Here is a 23,211-nt window from a genome sequence, read left to right on the forward strand (position 1 = left end):
CAGTGGATCAATGCGGCGCGGGATAGTTTAGACGAACCGATGATCATAAATTCATTCAGGGTCTTTAATTAACGAAGGAGACATCTGCAAATGTAACGACATCTGCAAGTGGTTAGAGTTTCTAGCCTTCTCGGATAAGGACGATAAACCGTAGGCCCAGTCTCATAACACTTGTTCCTAAAAATAACCTGTGGCACTGTTCGAAAAGAGTAGGGTGTGGAGTTTCCGGTGTCATGATCTATCTGATTACAACCATCATTGGCCTAGGTGGGTGGGGTGAGATCACATATGGGCTGAGGCGGCAGCCAAAGACGCCTTCTATATGCGACGTCCGATCTCTGGTTTCTCCGGAATTCAGCTACTGGCTGCAAGAGAGGAAAGTGGCCCCACCGAGTATGTTTGTAATACGACTTCCTAGAAATGACTTGATTTGACGTCACAATAGCTCTCGACCCAGGTCCCAGAGTGGGCGGCCGTGGTCCGAGAATTCTCAACTGTGAACAGTGATAGAGACGCGTTGATTTTGTAAAATAAGATAGTTTTCTTGCAGAAGTGACGAAGGTGATATATAGATTTTATTTGGCCCAAAATCGCTTTAATGGTTACTAACGCTTTGGACTGACATTGCCTTGTTCCTGAGATGGAAGACGGGACTTTCGAGAAACAGCCCCAAGGACCGACAAACGTTTTAGAATATTTTTGGGGAAGGGGGTAATGGGCGACCGGTTTGTAAAACAGCTTTGCGAGGTTGAACTGATAACCCTAGGCCGTAAAAATGCTGGAAATCGATCCTCAGTCTTTGTTGAGTTAGCGATGTAAGAACAGGCTGTTATTTCGCCTACTTCTACTTTGGGTCGCCTGTGTTGTGGTGGTTATCAGCTCTTTCGTTTGACACTCTGAGGTATTGATTACAAACACAGGAAACCGAAGCTGGAATCCTCGCCGGCGAACCATATTTTCACATAGTAAGTCATATGCTGCTTTTACACGCTTGCGTACTTTGTTACTTTAATATCGTAAGAGATCATTACAGTGATCCTATGTGATTCACTTAGTATGAATATTCCTTGCTGTCTGTTTCATGGAAACCTTATAACAACAGTCCAGTTTTTAACATTATCTAGACCTAACTATGTTTGTAAAATTTGGCAAAGAAAGGAAAAATGAAATAAACAAGATCCCGAATTCTTTGATAGTTTTGTTTTTAATATTACACAAATACTAAGTGACTAATACGTAAGATAACATTTTTCAGTTTTTAGTTTCACGTTTCACACTACCAAATAACCTTGATTCAGTCTTCAGCCTTACTAGATAGCATAATCTGCTTTACTTTTATACAAGATATACTACTGAGTAAACTAAAGCAAAAACTTCAATGGGATCTAAATATCTAAATATCCCTTGTAGCCTCCTCCCCGGCAAGAGTCACTTTCCCCAAACAGATCTCTTAAAATGGTATGATTCCTAACAGGAGAAAACAAGGCCGAACACTAAAAATAACGATACTTCGTATTGCTTACTTCGAATGACAATCCAAAAGATGCGTGCCCTTTTTGGAGAAGGTCTAGGCTCAAATTTTTTTTTTCATTCATAAGAAAAGGGAAGGAATAATACAAGGAAGCCCTCTGACTTTTTTTTTCATAATTACTGACCATCAGAACACTGCTCTTTTTAGAATAGGCCTTGAAACCCTAAAGTCCGCTTGAAATCCCGGACAAGTACAAACCACAAGCCCATTCAGTCCTAACAACGAGTCGCCTCCCAAGCAGTCGTTTTTAGGGGACTCGTATTACCTTACGAGTCCCCTAAAAACGACTGCGTAGGAGGCTAAACAACGAGCGGATCCGTTCGGGTTTGAAACTGAAAAAACTGGGTCCACAGGACACTGAGAAGGCACTTTCCGAGCTGTCTGTAAAGGTAATGGGGCCGTTTACACTAAGCAAAATAAGCAGCGGCTTAAATTAGTCGAGGCTTAGCTTAGCTAAGTACCGAACTTACCGTGTTAATGTTACGAAAAATGAAAATCTCTCGTTTCCATTCTCTCGCCCTTTTTGAAAACGCCATTTTCTATTTCAGCCGGGTAGGGTAGGGTATGTTCGTTAGCTTGTTCAATTCTCACGAGCGAGAGTTTGGCTTGTCACTCTTTATTTACGCAATATACAAAGTACAGATTTTTATTTCGCAAAGCACAGTACTGCTTCGACCTTACTTTCACCGTAGCATGTAATCTCAAACTAACTTGAAAGTATTTCAGTGAGGAAGTAACGAGATCACGATTGTGATCAAATTTCGTCGTAAACGCATTGAACGCATCTTTCAAGTAATATATCAAATACGAGGAAGAGTGTTTCCTCCGATTTCCAAACACCGAGAAGTGGGTTGGAAAAACGAGGCGAAGCCGAGTTTTTTTTAACCAACTTTGAGGTGTTTGGAAATAGGAGGAAACACTCTCTCGAGTGTTTGATATAGCTTCTCAAACTATTGATAATTCTTAAGTAAATTCGAAGCAAAAGTTCACAAAATTTTATGATAATTAAGATCATATTTCCAAACCTCCTTCACGATAGTGATTTGCTTTGTTTTGGCTTGATGAATTATTAATGAGTTTGAGAATAATTTTTCCAACATATTTTTCCAAATTTTTTCAACAATTTTTCCCTGTAAATATCCTTGAAATCTTTAGAGATTAAAATCTACAACATGCGACGATTAGATACAGTATCAGTTATTCAGTCATCCACTTTCAAACACGCTCGGACAGATCTGATGCGGACAAATCATAGCTACTCGAAAACACTTGCCATTTCTGACGCAGCTCATGACTCTGCAGCGGGTTTTGTTGCCTAAACAAATCCGCTCGGGTTGGCGGGCAAGATTGAAAAATTCCGTCCGCTGCCAGAACTACCAGAACTGCCAGATTTACAGAATTCTGCCCGCTTGCGGACTGCAAAAAATAAATACATGTTACTCACCGGCCCGTACTCAAACAGTACAGGCCCTACTGAAAACCCAAGACCTAAGCTAAGTTATCCAGGCCTTACTTAAAGGCCCTACTTTCTTACTGGCCATACCAAACCGTTCCGTTCTTCGAACTCCGCACTAAAAAGAAGTGAGACTTTCCAACCGTTTCAAACCAAAATTTCTTATCTACAGCAGTGTCAAAAATACACCGAAATAGTGACAAATATATGGTAGATGGAAGCAGGACAGGAAATATAGAAAGGAAACGGGACTTCTTGGGCGCTGTCTCCGACCTCCTTTTCCCTGCAGATGATACTCGGTCATTAAACCTGTAAATGATTCCTGTGGTAAATTTCAGCTTCGTGTACTGCCCTTTCCAGCTCTTTTTTCCTCTCATCAAAAGGATGACCATTTCCTCCCATCACCACAATGGGCTGGAATCGGTACGGTTGAATCTTCTCCACATTAAGCACACGAAAGATAACACGGTCCACTTCCTTGGGTAGCTTGTGACTCCAGCGGTCAGACAGAAAGTCTGGAATATCTTTCTTGCTGCCGTTGCACGTAAAAAAGGCAGGTATAAATCGGCGAGTGTCGGGATTCTGGGCGATGTTTCCACGTACAAAGTTCAACTGGCACTTTATTTGCAAGGCTACGAGTGTGATAACAACACAACTTGTAAGCAATTATATTGACGGTACTGGGCGCGCAGACGCACACAGGCATGCTCCCGTCAATAATGAAAATCTATTTTCTTAGAAGATAGCAAAGCCGTGGTCTTCTAAAAATGAAGTTATAGACTGTGGGACGTATGGGTGGACGGATAAAGAAAAACATCACAACATATGTTACTCAAAGATTGCTTTGTACATGGTATAAACTTAAGGACAAGTTAAAAATTTAAAAAAAATTGATACAGGTTTGACAAATACTTACGATCATCTCCCTCCTCCAGAGAAATCTGACACCGACGAGACATTTTGTTGGAGCCAAGGACTATGACGCAATCAGATTTCTTGACTTGGTCCTCGTACCAGCGCGGTACGTTAGGTGAGATATCCAGGGTGTTCCACATGTCTATACTTGGTTCAATTAAGTCTGTTGAACTTAAGACAGTACCCAGGCAGTGCACTACATGATTACACTTGTCGCAACATCTTGTGTGCAGGATAAAAACTCGCTTTTTGCCTGAAACATAAATGAACACGCAATTCAAACCTACAAGAAGCAACTGTACTGTATTTCTAGCTTTCCGATTGAGCTAAGCCAACACAACCATTGATAGCTTTTTGTCATGATCGTTGGGTTGGCCAAAATAATGGAATCCGTTGAATTTGTTGAGTTGGCTACGTTTTTGAGGTGATTGAGTAACTTTTGTGAGTCTGTTGACTTAGTTGTGGAGGTTTTAAGTGGTTCTGCTGTTCACTATGCCTATTGGTCTGCTACTCACTCACTCACGCATGCACGCACGCACTCTTTCACTCACTCACTCATCCTGAGAAAAAGAAAGAAAGTAAAGAGAAATAAAAGCCCAAAGAAAGAGGGATTAAAGAGGTTCATGTTTTTTTTTCTTTCAATCTTAACTTGTTCTGGGGGACTGCTATCTATCTCTATTTCAAAATTTGCTTCTAGAATTGGTTTTCAAACTGTGCCAAATCGTCCTTTTTTCCTTCACTTTGCAACACCATACAAAGATCTTTGCTTGTAAGAGACTTATTAATTTGAAGCTTAATTAACGTTCGAGGTATCCGGCCTCAGATCCAGTGAAGTTATAACACTCGAGAACAACTTAAAACTCTTTCAACCAAGCCACAACCTCTTATAAGTAAAGCTGCGTTTGGTTGCCATCCAAAGAGAGATAAGAGTCTCCAGTTCGACTCCGCAAAAAAAGCAATTGCTGCTTTCCTTTAGATAATTTTTGTCAGAAGAGAATCTGTGTGCAGTCGCCGGTGTAAGAGCTTGAATTGGAACTCCGTCAACTTTCATCTTTAATAGATAAGCTACTGTCCAGTTTATCAAGCAACAATAACAATCCGATAAATGAATTTTTATTTATTCACCAGGCTTAAAATACGACATCAAATTTCTTTCACAATAACCATCCGATTGCCAATTTTTCTTTATTTCTGAAGGGTGAAATACCTGTCGTTTCCATTAACTTACCAAACGTACCAGATCACGATAGAATAAATCAGGCTGTGCCGGTTGAACTAAACGGAAAAAATTCCACAACTTATCAAGAAACGCTGAAGGTGTAACAAGGACAGTTTTTTAATTTTATTTTAATGGAATAAAAACCGCTTAGAATCCCAGATGAACAGCCATAACACACACACCAAGCCTAAAAAATTCAAGACTCATTATTGGCAGTTTAGAGATTACAGGTTGGAAATGGATTCTTGAGGGCCACCTTTTCCAAGTTTTTTCCTCGTGCCTTCCAAAAATCCCTAAAATCTGGACATTCTTCCCTTTTGAAAAACTAGTTCAATGCACTTGACAAGCTTACCAGAATCACCGTTAATTAAGGGCTGACCAGGATTGGATCTTTGTACTGCAGAAGGATCGGGAAGCTTAATACTAACTGCAAGAGAAACAACAGTAAAGCTCAATACTAAGATTTCAAAAGAATAAGGAAAGCATTCCCTTAAATAAGTACACTTCCAAAGGCTCGCAATAATGGGGAGGACGGAACCGGTAAGTCAATGCATGTTGAAATGCTTAATTGAATTACACAAACAGTCTACAGGCAAATAATAATGGCTATGGCGGAAACGGAGACACGAAATTGTACAACAGCAATTCGAGTCAGTTTAAAATAACATTACGACATAACAAGCTTAAACTGAGAAACTTACGTTGTTGAAAATATACTCTGTAAACAACCAGAAGGGTGCAAATAGCAATTCCAAGTAAACTGCAAAACACAGCTATGAGGATTTTAGGAGCATTGTCCGAAGGCGCGCTCACTACCACTTCTGTTTAAAGAGAAAGAAAAATGTGTCAGAAATGGAACAAATACAACAACAGTAAACTGTCCGACAAAATCAGTTGATCCGTTGTGTTGTGAATAACAGCTACGGCCATTATTATATTGGTATATCAGCACTGAAGTCGGAAAAGCAAGAAACTTGAGGTGGCTAGAAAGAGCTTTCAAGCTTCCCACTACTGTCTACTTTGGAGTGCAAAATGCGAAAAAATTAGCGCGACCTTTTCTGTTATATTTGTTTCTTTTCCTTTATATTTGTTTCAAGCTAACAATAACGGTCAACAGACCTTAATATACCCCAAAAGTTGACAAAATGTTGCATGCGTAAATGGAATGAATTACCATTACGTAAAGCTAAAGCTAGTGATTCTCATGGAGAAGCAAATGCTACCGGTCGTGTATTTATTTATTTATTTATTTATTTATTCATTTATTTATCTGTTTTTGCTCATTATCCACAATTAGTTGAAGATCCCGGCCTGTTTCCGATGAGTCAAACATTATCAAGTTTGTGAAATACATTTCTTTGTTACAAATATTGCTGCTTTCCGTTCCACTTAAAGACTTTTAGTTCAAGAACGAGGAGATAGAAATCAGATGTTTAATAACATGTTTTGTCACATAAAGAAAAAATAAGACCACAAATAAACAGCCTGCTGGCCTGCTGGCTTAACGAATATGTTTCTAGTTATTGAGACGCAAAAACTGGCGACGAGGATTCAATGGAAAGTTCTGTTCCTACACGAGAAATGGCAGTAAAGATGGATATTCAGCCGTCCCACAACACTGCTATCTGACAAAGAACAACACTGCACTCTTTTATTACATCTTGCTGGACGCGGTGGTGTTCCAGAGATTTCGAAACGCAGGCGGATACAGGAGACGACTGTTACGCCACAAAATGTAATAACTGACACAAAATGTAATAGTAACGCAAAATGTAATAACTTTTGACCCAAAATGTAATAACTTTGTTAACGCAAAATGTAATAACTTTTGAGGCAAAATGTAATACCAGAAAGTAACGCAAAATGTAATGACGCAAAATGTAACAGTATTTTCAGTCGGTCTTTACAGTATGTTGGGAGGGGAGGAACACAGCATCTGCGATGCTGCATTTTACCCGGAGGTTGACTTTGATTATTTTTCTGCAGATATTTGATTTCTGCTGATTCAAATTGCATCAAAAAAGAAGTACGCGATGATTGACCATTTTAAAAGTCATTTCCCACGCTGAATAAAGCCGCGGTATATTTTACCGTTGTAACATGCGGTTACACATGAATTGTTTATTATGGTAAATTAGTCGCGGTATTAAAATAATTAAAGGGCGTCCATACCACCCACAATCACAGGGAAAAATCGAACGGTCCCACAGATCGTTTAAGAAGAAGGTGATGTATGACTTATTGTCTCTGAGCAAGACTGGGGTTAACTGGGTAAAATGCTTACCGGATTATGCAAGAACTTTGAATTGTGAACCAAAGGAGGAGTTATCTTGGAAGTCCCCCTTTGAAGTGTATTACGGACGGAAACCCTTCAGAAAAAATTATATATCAGGGGCTTCTACAGCACAAGAATGGAAAGTTGACGAAGAAGAGTACGAACGATTGACGTCGTCGGTTCCTAAAGATTACAAGTCCCATGAACTACAAATAACGAGAATTCGCAAGGCCGCCGCATTGGTCAGTAAGAGATGCGAGAGTCGGATGATTAAAAAAGGACTGAAGAACAATCCTCCATCAGTTTATGACATTGGAGAAAAGGTTCTTATTCGTTACCCGACGGCGAAAAAGTTATGTAGTAAGAGATGTGTCTTACCAGGTAGAGTACTTAAAAGGAATTTGCGCACTTGCAAGTACAAAGTAAAATTTACATATCCGTCCAAGTCTTCAAATACCTTAAGAAAATGGATTTCCGTCAGTGATATAACAAGCACGACAATGAATAAAGAACATGAAAAGAAAAAACTTGCCCGCCAAAGCAGCAAGAAGAAACACAGAAAAAAATACTTTATTCCTTTCTCAAATGAAAGAAAGAAATTCACCGACATGCAGCCTAAGATTCATTTCTTAATTAGCTTTGACCCACCCAAAGACGGCAACTGTCAGTTTTCTGCAGTATTCCATGAACTTATGAAAATGGGCATATTCCGGTCAGCAGAAACATTAAGAAAGGAGATAGTGTTGTTTCTAGAATCAAATCCAAACTCTGCAGATGGTACTCCATTAGAATTTTTCTCTGGGGTACCATGGACGCAGTATCTACAATAAATGGCACGTAATGGAACTTATGGCGACCATATAACCCTGCAAGCCATAGCTAATCTATTTAACGTACAGCTTGTAATCTACTCCACACTCGGTACTTTGGCTACCCAGACAATTACCCCTGTGAATGGATGTCCAATTGCCACCTTTTATTTAGGCCATTTTGCAGAAGGAGCTGGGGAGCAAGTAGTTAGATATATGAGGGTATCAACCCACGTTTCAAAAAATGATAAAAAATCCCATACAAATCCTTCTAACCCCCATAAACCACACATTATCTCACCCCAATTCTTGCATAAATTAACTAACACAGCCTTTGAATTTAACAATGAACTCCTGCAACGGAGACGTCAAAAACCTAAAAACCTAAAACTCCTGCAACGGAGACGCTAAATTTAGCTTTTGACCTAAAACCTAAATTTTCCTTGCTTTTTTCAAAACTGGTTTAAACCGGTTATTCAATTTTATGTAATCTAATTTATATTTGAAAAATGAGTAACAACCAATTTGATCACAATGATAAAACATATTTCATTCATCCAAGATTTGAAAATTACGGAGCCTCAGTTGATGGTTATATAATCAATCGTAAAAGATTAGAACCTAGAAAAGGATATTTGTCTGAGAATGGCTATTATATAATTTCTCCGGGACAATACAATACATGTCCAGCCCACAGATTCATTTATGAGGCTGTTAATCAATCAATAATTCCACCTGGATTGCAAATAAATCATTTAAATTGTGACCGCCAAGACAATTCTATTGAAAATTTGCAATTGGTTACAGCCTCTGAAAATATTAAACACATGCACAAAGCCAGAAAAGAGTATTTTAACACATCTTATACAGAAAATGAATTGCAAACAGTCAATAGATTAATGGAATTTCCACCAATGGAAGACAATGATTGTGAGTTTACACGCACAGAAAACAGGTTAATTAATAAGATGTTTTATAGAATGTGTAACGATTTGGATGACAAAGATTTTCCATTGTACAGGGATTAATCATCAATGAATACAAGGGTTGTTTGGCTATATTTTGAATTCAACAATGGTTGATGTCTTTTTGGAGGGTAATTTGGTCATGAATTTGAAAACCAAAACCGATATAAAGCTTTGGTGAGTATACAATATTAGAATGAAAGAAGGTGAGAAAAAAAATCAAAAATCAAAAATCACATATGTGGATTCTTCTGCCAGTGAAAATTCATCAACGCAAATTCCAGCAACAAATACTATTTTTCATGAAGGAAAAACATATTTTATTCATCCAATTTACCATAATTTTGGATCTTCAACTGATGGTTACATTATTAATTGCAAGAGATTGATTCCAAGAAAAGGAAGATTACATTATAATGGATATTTGCAGACAACTGTATATTCAAATGATTCTCAAATTAAAACATACGAATCTCATCGCTTCATCTGGGAAGCTATTAACCAACGAATAATACCAGGTGGATATCAAATACACCATATCAATAATGATAAACAAGACAACTCAATTAAAAATTTGGAGCTTGTGACTCCACAGCAAAACATGCAATATGATGCAATACGACGAAAAGGTAAAAAACATAAATCAACACAAAATGTTCCAATGAAATGTGAAGTTTTTCATTGGCATCAAATTTATACAAACTTTGGAGCCAACAAATATGGCCAAATATACAACAAAAAAACTAAGAGAGTTTCAATTGGAAATTTACAATCAACTGGTTACATGCGAATTACATTGAGCCAAATTGGGTTACCTAAAAAACACTATTATGTTCATCGATTTGTCTACGAATGCATCAAAGGTGATATTCCTTCAGGAATGGAAATAAATCACATAGACTCAAATCGACAAAACAATTGCATTAAAAATCTTGAATTAATGACTCGTTCAGAAAATGCTAAACACGCTTATGAAGCTAAGAAATACAAAACAATGATTGAAATCACAACTGATAAACCAATTAAATCAATCAAAATGGACATTGAATTGGAGGAATCAGAAGACGAGTTTACTGAAGATGAGAAACAGTTAATTGACAAAAAATACAATGCAATGATGAAAAATATTAAAAGCAATCGATTCCCATACAAAAAACAATTACAAGAGCATTTTCCGAATATAAATTTTTGGTAAATATTGTGTAAACATTTCCTGAGTATTCAATACATTGAGTATTCAGGGCATGTCCCACAATAAAATAACACGAAAATGGATCCGTCCAGGTGGTCCACAAACTGCTAATCCTGGAATGACTGGTCAATTGGGTGGCCAGACATTAAGCAAAACCCCAAACGCACCTTTTGAAAATAATCTGTCGTATAATATTATAATGAACGAATCTAATTTATCAAAATTAACGAAAGATCAATTAATAGCATTATTATTGGAAAAACAAAAACCGGTTCCAATGCCGAGAACCAAGAAAGTGAAACCAATACCCTTTCCACGAAAATCAGTCAAACAAATGGTAAAAGATTACGAGAATACAATCATCAAGCCGCCAATGCAATTCAGAGATCGACCAATTGTTCAACCAAGAAACAACATTATTCCTCCTCCAAAACAATTTGCTGATACACCAGTCCCGAAGCCAAGAATGAAGAAAATGGCTCCGATTCCTAGACAAAGAACTCAAATCACAGAAGTTGCAAGAGCATTCAAGGGATATAACAAATCTTATGAAGTTGGAATTAAAAATGAAACAGATCCTTTGATTCAAATGAGTTCAACCAGATTAGCTATTGCTCATTTTATGAAACAATTATTAACTCAAATGAAAGGAATTAAATTTATTGAAACTTTGACAATTTATTTTGAACAACAAAAAGGAAACCAAACTGTCTCCAGAATTGGATATTTTAATAGTAAACCAAAAACAATAACTAATGCCAATGATTTTCAAGAATCTTTGGATGTTAATGTTGAACAAATTGTGAATGATATTCACAAATGGATTAGTGAAGGTTCAGCTTGGATAATTAAATCAATCAATGGACATTACATTAATATTATCAAATATCAGCCTCTTACTGGAAGTTCTTACATTAAACTTCCAACTGAACTACAACATAACAAAAGTGGATTGATTAATCTCAAGAATAAAGACAATAAATGCTTTCGATGGTGTCACGTTAGACATTTGAATCCACGAGAAAATAATCCACAACGAATCAAACAAACTGACAAAGCATTTGTCAAACAATTGAATTATGATAACATTGAATTCCCTGTTTCAGTCAAACAATACAACAAAATTGAAACCCAAAACAATATCAACATCAATGTTTTTGGTTATGAAAACAAACAAACTTATCCAATTTATGTTTCAAAAGAAAAGTTTGATGATGTTTTGAATTTGCTACTGATCTCAGAAGATGAAAATAAACATTATGTCTATATTAAAAATTTTAATAGATTTATGTATGGAAAAACAAAAAATAAAAATAAAAAACATTTTTGTATGCATTGTTTGCAATGTTTTTCATCAGAACGAGTTTTAACCAAGCATCAGGAAGTATGTATTGAAATCAATGGTGTACAATCAATCAAAATGCCCGAAGTTGGTTCCAAAATAGAATTCAAAAATTTTAATAAACAAATGCAAGCGCCATTCGTGATTTATGCTGATTTTGAAGCAATCACTGAACCAATTCATGGTTGTAATCAATCTAACCAACAATCTTTTACTGAAGCTTATCAAAAACACACTGATTGCGGTTATGGTTACAAAGTTGTATGCTGCTATGATGACAAATATTCCAAACCAATAAAATATTATCGTGGAGAAAAAGCTGTTTACAAATTCATGCAAGCAATGCTTGATGAAGTCAAATATTGCCGCAATACAATCAAATACAAATTCAATAAACCATTAGTTATGTCTCCAGAAGATGAAGACAAATTCCAAAAATCAACATCTTGTCATATTTGTGGTAAACAATTCACAAAAAATGATAGACGTGTCAGAGACCATTGTCATATTACTGGAAAATTCCGTGGCTCAGCCCATAATCAATGTAACAGAGATTTTACAATAACTAACAAAATCCCTGTAATATTTCATAATTTGAAAGGATATGATAGTCATTTTATAATGCAAGAAATTGGTAAAATTATTGAGACCAATACTTATGTGGATAGAAAAGGTGAAACCAGACAACACAAAATTAATGTAATCCCAAATAACATGGAACAATACATGGCATTCATGTTGGGTTATAATTTGGTATTTATCGACAGTCTTCAGTTTATGAATCAATCATTGGCAAATCTTGTAAAGAATCTACCAGAAGATGCCTTCAAATATACCAGTGAAGTTTTCAAAGGTCGTAAATTACAATTAATGAAACAAAAAGGAGTTTATCCGTATGACTTTATGAGTAATTTTGATAAATTCAATGATACTCAATTACCAACCAAAGATGAATTTTACAGTCAAATGAATAACCAACATATTTCCAATGAAGAATACAGTCATGCACAAAATGTTTGGAATACATTTCAATTGAAAACCATGGGCGAATACCATGATTTATATCTCAAATCTGATGTATTATTGCTGGCTGATGTTTTTGAAAATTTCAGGAAAACATGTTTGGAATACTATAGATTGGATCCTTGTCATTATTTCACATCTCCAGGATTGAGTTGGGATGCAATGTTGAAAATGACTGAAGTCAAACTTGAATTAATCACGGAAATTGATACGTATCAATTTGTTGAAAAGGGCATGCGTGGAGGAATCAGTTACATAGCCAATAGATACGGCAAAGCTAACAACAAATACATGCAAAATTGGAATCCAAATGAACCCAGTAAACATATCATGTATTTGGATGCCAACAATCTCTATGGTTGGGCTATGTCACAACATCTTCCAACTGGGAATTTCAAATGGTTGAATAAACAGCAAATAAAAAACATTAATTGGAAAACGATTCCCAAAGATAATAAGACTGGATATTTATTGGAAGTTGATTTGGAATATCCTCATGAATTACATGACCTGCATAATGATTATCCATGTGGCGCTGAACAAATCAAAGTGGCACCAAATATGCTGTCAGATTATTGCCAAAGAATTGCAGAAAAATTTGGAATAACAAGTGGACAAGTCAAAAAACTGATTCCAACATTGGCAAACAAATCAAAATATGTATTACATTATCGTAATCTGCAATTGTATCGTGAATTGGGTTTGAAATTGACTAAAATACACCGTGTATTATCCTTTAATCAAAGTCCTTGGTTGAAGGCATATATTGATTTCAATACACGACAAAGAACTAATGCAAAGAATGCTTTTGAGAAAGATTTTTTCAAACTGATGAACAATAGTGTCTTCGGTAAAACAATGGAGAATATCAGAAAACGAGAAGACATCAAATTGGTGACTAATGAGAAACAATTATTGAAAATGACTTCCAAACCAACATTCATCAATAGCAAAATCTTTAATGAAAACTTGGTTGCAGTCCACAAAATAAAGGAATCGTTGACACTCAACAGACCAGCCTATGTTGGTATGTGTATCCTTGATTTGAGCAAAACATTGATGTACGATTTCCATTACAATTTCGTTAAAAACAAATATGGTAACAAAGCTAAGTTACTGTTTACGGATACAGACAGTTTGACATATGAAATTGAAGCCGAAGATGTGTATGCCGATTTTTGGAATAAAAAAGAAATGTTTGATAACTCGGATTATCCATCAAATCATCAATTTTATGACTCCACAAATAAAAAAGTTATTGGAAAATTCAAAGATGAAGCCGCTGGTGTACCCATTACTGAATTTGTGGGATTGAGATCCAAAATGTATTCATATATCAAAGATAACAACAATGGTGGAAAAACAGCCAAAGGAATCAAAAAGAATGTCATCAAAAATGATATTCAACATTTTGATTACAAAGATGTGTTGTTCAATGAGAAACAATTATTTCACCAAATGAAAACAATCCGCAGCAACAATCATGAACTTGGTAGTTACACCATCAACAAGACATCGTTGTCATGTTTTGATGATAAACGATATTTGTATCCTGATGGAATACACTCATTGGCCTATGGTCATTATGCTATCCAATGATAGTATCAACTTGTGATCAAAACATTGCAACAAAAACTTGTGACAAAACTTGGTTTTTATTTGTTTTTTGATAAATATTTGATTTCGAGACTTTGACTCATCTTTTGTGATGAGATATTTTTGAAAACATTTTTGTGTAATTATATTATATACTATATTTATACAAAAATGAAATCCAAAATATTGAAAAAACCAAAAGATGTTTCCAAGCAGGTGGAATCATCTCTGTGCCAATTCCTGCATTGCAAAGATGAATGTGAATTTTGTGGATATCATGATGAATCCAAAGTTGAGAAACAACCATCAATGCCTGATTGTTGTGGATCACAGAATTTGAAAAACATGGAATGTCAATTAACGTGTGTTGCTTGTGGACAGGTTGTTGGTGAAGAATACAAAACAGAATATATCAATTTTCATGCCAATTTGTTCAAAATATACAAGAAAACAGTGTATAATAGAAAATACCATTTGTCGCATACATTAGATAAAATTATTTTGAAAAACAAAATTGAAATCAGTTGTTCAACCAATTTCAAAATTCATAAAATATTCGTTGAAATAAACAAAATACTGCCACAAATCAATGGTAAAAGAAAGAGAATAATCAGTTTGAAATATCTTTTGCACAGAATATTGCAATTGATGAAAATTGATTCTTCCCAAATTGAGTTGACAAAATCCAAAAAAACAATGAAATTATACAATGTTTATTGGGATAAAATTATGGACATTATTGGCCCTGAAATAATACGTATTATTAATCAAACATAAGTGAATATCTGATATTTTTTATCGTATTTGTTACCCCATTTATCGACAATCGGCGAATTATCCAAAATGAAATCATCATTTTGAGTAAGCTTGTTTGTTAAATCATCTCTATCAAAATGTCCATTTCTCATTATTTCTTTTATTTCATTTAATAAATGACCATAAGTTTGGAAAGCATATTGGCATTGATAAAGTTTGATTTCAACTTTTTTATGCTTCATATAAGATTGAATTATGACAGACACCGATGATATTGCCAATAATGAAGCTCCACTGGTTGCAACCGATGATGCAATACCACCAGTTGCAAATACAATGGATGAAATATTACCAGCGAATTCCCATTTTTTGAATCTTTTGTATGCACTTTTGTACATCCACATCTTTTTGTGATATGTCATGTAATAAGCTTTCAATTCATCAATTTCTTCTGTTGATAATTGATTTGAAATATGATTGAAATCAATTATTAATTTCTTCTTTTGCATATATTATATGGTTATCTTATTTTTGATGCAATAATAGAGACCAGTTATTTGACCCAAAAACATGCATTTTTTCATCCAAGGATATGTTTTTTTCTCATTAATGGTGTACATGTATCCTTTGTCATGATGATATCTGTTGTAAAATTGGCCATAAGCATCATGTAATATTCCATGTGATCTGATATATGGTTGCCAACCAAATAATCGATGGAGAATAGCTGTTAACCATCCATCTCCAGGCCCAATTAATCCGATTCCATCATGAATTAACTCTTTGTAAACTTCATCAGGTAAACCTGTGTTGTAATGTTTTTCATACAAATATGTGAATATTACGATACTTTTTATCATGCATTCCTGTCTGGGTAATATTGGAAGACTCAATTTCCGGTGAAAATCTATCATCGATGTTCGAATGTGTTCTTGCAATTCTGACAATTCTTTCATTATACAATTTGATTACAATATTTTTATTTATCATTATTGTCAGGTAATTGTATCCTAATATATTCAACAAAATACTTCATTGTCCAATCAGATGGATGATTTTTGAAGTAGCAATAATAGTTTTCAAATGACACATCAAAGAAGAATTCCAATTGATCAAATGATGATGACACCAAATCGGATTTGGAATGATGATATCTGTCATTTCTCCTGATATATGTGTTTGTCACAATAATCTCTTGCAATGTATTGATTCCTTTAATGTCATCTTTACTCAATAATTTTATCCATTTGAAATTTGTTTTTGGTATTGTACCACTTTTTCTTCCTATTCTCATTGCAACTTGATTGTTGAGAAACGTTACAGCTTCCTGAGCTTGTTGAGCTTTAAACTGAGCCAGAGCTTGTTGTATTTGTGTTTCAATATATGGTTTGATGATGTCTTCATTGTTGTTAATTAATTGTTGGAGTGAAATTGCATGATTTGAATTAACTCCATCTTTGATCACCAAATGTCTGTTTTCTGTATCCAAATGACCATCATCATTCAGATGTATTGGTTCTCTATATTTGAATCCATCTTCTAAGTTGTCATAAGTTACTGTGTATTCTATTTTGTCTCCATTTTCATCAAGAATATGGTTTCCATTTTCATCTTCAATGTATGGCATTATATTAATAGTGTTGATAAATAAATTTCAAAAGTTCCTGTGACTTCTCTGTTTATAGTTGGAGAAGTAAACCCTGGTCTTCTTTTAAAAATCCCCATTTGAATTATCATGGGTTTGATTGTTGTATTTGTTGTTATAAAATTTCTCCCAATTCTCATATTAAATTGTATTAAATGGGAAAATAAAGTTTTACTGTTAGCAATGGCGACAAAAGAAAATTGGTAATGATTTTTTGTATTAATTACAATATTTTTTATTTTAACCGGGCCTAATGTTCCAAATTGGTAACCATGAACATTTTCAAAAACTCCATTTTTTATGTTGCCGTTAACAACACTTGAAGTTTCAATATTTGACAACCAACTTTTATCGTCAGCATGATATCTTTCAAAATAATCAGAGTATAATACTTTCAATTCAAAAGTTCCATTAACAGCAGTTCCTGCTCCAATATTATCCAATATTGACATAGAATCAATACTGACAAATTTTCTTGATTTAGGCAAAGCGAATGTATTGCTTCCACTTATTATGTTCCCGATTCTGTGGTATGTGTCAGTGTTGGTTGTTTCACCTTGTTTTTTCCCATTTATCAAAATTTGTGCATTTGCAACTTGTTGATTGCTTTGAAAAACAACGGAGTATAGATTGAAAAAGTTATTTCCATCAGCAGCGATTTGAAAATTATTTGTTGGATTTGTTCTTTGGAAAACACCACTGGCAATAGTTCCAGTGTATTTCGTTTTGAATAAGTTGGTAAAATAACCCAAATTCATTGCTTCAGAATCAAATATCGGATTTAATAAACCAGAAATAATCTTATTATTCATATCCATATTGACTTTCATCTCCATATCTCCATTTTTATATTCGAACATGACATTGTCCAAGCCATCATACACTCCTGGATAAACGCTATCTGACCAATCTTTGACACCGTAAACAACCAGATGACATTGTACTGGAGTCGCTGTAGCAGTTCCATGCATCGTCAAATAGATGTAATTTGGAGTTTGTTTGCTGTTGTTATTGAATTGAACCAATAGCTTGCTATAAGCAGTGAAATCACGCTGTACAGCTTTGTGGATGTATGCTTCAGAAGCTGTACATGTTAATTGAATATTAGTCATTTCTGGTGGGTAGAATTCAAACACAATTGTGTATGTTCCAATAGCAAGAGTATAAATATTGAAACCTATCCTTGATCTGTAATCATTACTTCCACTGTCTTTAATCAATGTGATATCATAAGCTTTTTTATTCTGATGTGGGGATTGATTGAAAGGACCTATTCCATACACTATGATATTGTATTCTGAACTGCTTTCATCAGTATCTGTAAGATATTTGAATTCATTTGTTTTGTGGCTGCTGACAAGATGACTTTGCTCCAATTTGTCATCAAAATATTTTTTGGTAGTAGCATCATTATCATCAGTTGGTTGAGCCATATCTTTGATTTGTTTATTATTCATATCAAGGTTTCCAGTCATTGCAACACTTCCATCTTTTTTCAAATATACACTCAAATCACTTCCAACAGATGGTATTTTAGCTATTTCTGTATCAACATATGCTTTAGTGGAAGCATCATTGGGATTGGAAGGATTTCCAAGAACGATTATTTTATGACCTCTCATATCTAATTCACCACCAAGAGCATTGGGTGTTAACCTGTTGAGAAAGTTATGATCAACGTAGTGTTTATTAACAGCATCGTTATCATCAGTTGGTTGAGCCATATCTTTGATTTTATGATTGTCCATATCGAGGTCACTATTGGAGACTTTTTGTAAATATTTAGTATCACAGAAACCTAAATTAACGACATCATATGTATTTTGTATATTGGCTCCAAGATGAGTAATTTGTTGATTACCCATATCCAGATTTCCAGTCATTTCAACAGTGCCATCTTTTTTCAAATATGTAGATAAATCAGGTGATGGTATTTTTTTAATCTCATCATCGACATATTTTTTATTCGCCGCCTGATCGTTATTATCGGGTTTTAAAACACTAATATCAAAAAATGTTTTTCGTCCAGTAATATGTTGTTCTGTTGATGTAACCATTATTTCGCTTTTAGCTCGTCCACCATGGCCATCAAAGTTTTTCAAATCTGGTATATTAAGATGAATGTTTTCATAAGACTGATGCTCAGTCAATAATCGAACATCATTGGAGCTGCCAGCCCCGTCTGGCGTGTCTTGTAGATAAATACTATTGGTATGAACACTTCCACTGTTGCTGTAAATTACTGCTTTATTAGCTCGCACATCACCAGGAGCATTATCCAACAATTGTATTTGGCTCTTTGTGACAACATCATTGGGATCAGCTCCTTGTTTAACATTAACAAGTTTTTTGTTTTGTATATCATAATTTCCATTTGGGGTTAATTTAAACCCTATTCCTTGAGGCCCAGCGGCACCTTGAAGAGGAACCGTTGTGAAAGAAGACGATGAACTATGTTCGTTGAATATTCCCATTTATATCATTTGGTTATATTGTTCCATAAAAATTCCTGTTAATTCTCTTCATGGGCTTATCAACATATAGAAATGAAAATGGCTCTTTGGTTGCTTTAATGTATTTATCCTTTTCGACACCCAACTCACGGGATATCAGACCTCTTTCATTGCTGCTAGGAAAGTCATAGATACAGAAATGAGAGCAATTGAGTCGAATATCTTTTGGTGTTTTGTAGAACGATTGGCTCAGATAAATAACAGAGCAGTTCTTGTGTCTGCCACGAATAAAATAATCAATCAATGGTTTCTGGTTTTTTTCACAAATAAAGTCATCAAATATTACTATCTTCTGGGCATCTTCATCCTTCAATTCCTCCACTGGAATTATATCATCATTGCTACAAACAAGGACATTATACCCGACACTATTTGATATATCAGTCAATGTTTGTAGCATATCCTTGTATTTTTGTTGCTCCAAATTTTTGGCATACAAATGTATTCTATCATAATACAAAAGTGGTTTCATCAGCATATGATACAATAAATTTGTCTTTCCAGATCCTGAATTACCACATATTAACATCCGAAACGTGTCACTTGGCATGTAACCATACAATCTTTTGAAATTAGTGTTTTTATCATGTCTATCATAATTTGGGATTTCCATGTATATCAATACATTATATAAGTTAATAATATAATGGATTTACAAAGATTAAAACAATTATCTGAAGCCAAGATTAAGGCTGGAACAATAACCAAACAAGTTAGAGATACATTGAAGGAGTACAAGCATGATAAACAAGATTTACAACAAGGTTTATCAGAAACTTTCAAACCAATTATTAAAGCTCAAGAGGAAACAAAACAAACAATTGATGAAAAACAAGACAAACTGATTGAACAATTGGAGAAAAACCAAAAAGCGTTGACTTCAGGTTTGGAAGACATTGCTATGTTAACTTATCAGCCTGAAACACAATCACCAGAAGCAAAGCTACCAATTGACTATAAACCATTAATGATGTCACCTGATGTTGAATCAAATTTGGATGTTGGTTTTGATATTGATGAAATCCAAAAATTGATGCAATACGATCTTGCACCTCCGAGTTCTGTTCTCCAAGCTTCTATGCAAGGAGATATTGACATCAATGATTACGATGCTTATATTGGCAAAATGTTGAAAAAACTTGGAACAAAGAAGGGTCCTTTATCCAAGGGCCAAGGAAAGACCAAGAATAAAGACAAAATTGATAAAATAGATGAAGATATAAAATTATTGCAAAAATACAGAGGGCGCATTAAAATAATCCCAGAAGGAATGAAAACCATCAAAAAAGGTTCTGGTTATACGCAACCAAAGAAGAAATACAGCAAAAAATTCAAGAAATTGGGCTCTGGTGTTGTTTATTTCAATGATGCTAATGATTTGATTGACAGAATGGAATTGCTTGGTGGATCCATTTTGGCTGGCAATAATGGAGTCAAAGAGGAATTTTCACAAATAGCCCATAAATTGAATCAACTTGGCTTGATAAACAACAAACAACTCATTGATTTATTGCAACAATATATAATGTAATGATATATGCAAGAAAGGGCGATACATATTTCATCTGTTAACCGACAGAAAATAGGTCGAAGTCGGCCTGAAGACTTTATTATCAAATTTGATCCCCCATTGAAGCTTGACACAACAATGAGACATGAGCTAGCTGTTGATCGAGTTTCAATGACATACTCGTGGCATAATGTCAATGCAGGATACAACAATAATACAATAAAATACAGCCCAGATAATGGTACAAAATGGGAAACAATTACATTTGTTGATGGAATGTATTCATATGATGATCTTGATGATTATATCACTCAATCAATAATTCAAAATGAAGATAAACCATCTTCCAGCAAGGGCATCAATCTGTATTTTGTGCTTTCATCATATAGAGTTGTCATTGAGCTGGACAACCAATGGCAGCTTGATATTAGAAACTCTAATTTTGGAGCACTTATTGGATTTGAACCAAAGTTAATTAGCCAAACTGAACATGGGACAAAATTGCCAAATATTACCAATGATATTGACGTTTTGGACATTAATTGTGATATAATAACTGATAGCCTCAGTGATGGACGATTCACAAATACACTGATAATGATACCCACTGACAATTTAACAAGGAGTTATCCATTTACTTTTGAGCCAAAAAGAGCATTATTCAGCCCAGTTTCCAAGTCAATTATTTCAGAAATGAGGATAACAGTGACTGACGCTTTGGGTCGGCCAATTGACTTGAATGGCATTGACTGGTTCATGAGCTTGATTCTCAGGTCTAGTTTAATATAATATATCAATATATGGTACGACAAAGTGAATTTAAGCCACGTTTTGACCCAGAATTGGGTCGTTATGCGATGAAACATATCCATGGTGAAGGAATTATGGATCTTTTCAGATCAGTTGGATCAAAACTTTTCGGAAAAACAGCAAAAGAATTAGCTAAGAAAGGAGCCAAAACTGCAGCTGAAAAAGCAGTCACCAAAACTGGTGAGTTTGCTGGTAATAAAGCAGGTGATAAAATAATTCAATTATTGAGCAAAAAACAACCTTCCAAAACAAAATCAGTGACAATGAGCCAACCAAAAATGGAGCAGCCACTGACTGATTTTCAAATAGCTGAGAGAGTTAATAGGATGATATCTGGTGGAAAACTCAAAAGAAGGAGGAAATGAAAATAATGTAACATATCTGTATATATGAAATCATTCAGAAATCCAAAATACATTGAGAGATATGAAGATGTCTTCTTCCAATTGGAGACACCATTGAATACTGGTAATCCAGGAAATAATAGGTCACAAAAGAAAGATGGTTATCGTTTTGTTGTTGACAACACAGGAGAAGTGACCCCATTTGATTGGTATAATGCAAGAATATCAGTTGGTTTTAAAGTCCAAACAATGCAGAATGCAAATATAGCAGCTGAAGACCATAATGGTATTGTTAATGGTTCACACAGTCTTATACATGATTTCGATGTAAGATTGAATGGTAAAATGGTATATGATTGTAATGATGCCAATCATTGTGTTAATATCAAGAATCTATTGGAATATAGTCCAGGATATGCTCAATCGACAGCAACAAATGAGTTTTTCTATCTGGATACAAACCGACACGCTGAAGAACGATCGGCTGAAGATAACTACAATAAAGGATTTGCTGTAAGAAAAGCACTTTTGGGTCTATCAGTTGTTGTCAATACAGAAATACCATTGAATCGATACTCATTCTTTGAAGCATTGATGGATGAGTTATTGCCATCAACAAGATTGGAATTAAATTTGCAGATTGAATCTGATACTATTCTAATATGGCAAGCTGGGACTGATTGTCGTGTAATTATTACCAGAATGGAGCTTATTGTACCAAGAATCACTTTCAATTCAGAAGGACAATCACTGTATATGAGTCAGTTTTTGAAGCCACATAAATGGGTTTATTTGCGAGAAAATATTGAGAGAAGTAATTCTTCAACACAAAGAAGTGGTAATTTTCAGATAACAAGTGGGATTTCAAAGCCAAGGCATGTATTTGTTTTCATTATCAATGATGCAAATCTTGCTGCACAAACAGTAAATCCATTTTTGTACAATACATTTAGTGTATCAACAGATCCCAGAACATTGCTAAATTGTCATTTATCTGTGGCTAATGGCAATGAATATCCTGATGTACATTACACTCCAGAGGCTGATTTGACTCGAGTTTACAGAGATGTCCTCAAATATGTGCATGCAAATAATGAATACAGTCAGGGGACTTTATTGAATGTCAACAATTTCAAAACACTATTCCCATTCTTGTATTTCGATTTAACAAAACAAAAAATGGATATCAAAGATGGTACCACAAAGCTGACATTCCACTATGAATTATCTGGCACAACTGCAACTGCATATTCAGTTTATGCATTGACATTATACGAGCAAGACGCGGAGCTCATTCAAAAAGATGGCAAACT

At 34.9% G+C, this 23,211-nt stretch overlaps 1 protein-coding gene across 2 annotated transcripts in view; it reads right to left on the reverse strand.

The window, feature by feature from the left end:
- Positions 1–981: 981 nt before the first annotated feature.
- Positions 982–23,211, reverse strand: part of LOC146457775 (uncharacterized) — a 53,391-nt gene continuing 31,161 nt past the window's right edge. For both annotated transcript variants that reach the window (XM_085091583.1, XM_085091582.1), the window contains exons 11-14: positions 5,820–5,939; positions 5,471–5,545; positions 3,901–4,152; positions 982–3,616 (exon numbers count right to left, since the gene is read on the reverse strand). In XM_085091583.1, the coding sequence (XP_084947709.1) occupies positions 3,288–3,616; positions 3,901–4,152; positions 5,471–5,545; positions 5,820–5,939 (776 nt within the window). In that variant the 3' untranslated portion in view covers positions 982–3,287. The remainder of the gene's footprint in view (positions 3,617–3,900; positions 4,153–5,470; positions 5,546–5,819; positions 5,940–23,211) is intronic.

This window comes from Pavona decussata, unplaced genomic scaffold (assembly GCF_977016875.1).
Source record: "Pavona decussata unplaced genomic scaffold, jaPavDecu1.1 SCAFFOLD_237, whole genome shotgun sequence".
NCBI classification, from domain to species: Eukaryota; Metazoa; Cnidaria; class Anthozoa; order Scleractinia; family Agariciidae; genus Pavona; species Pavona decussata.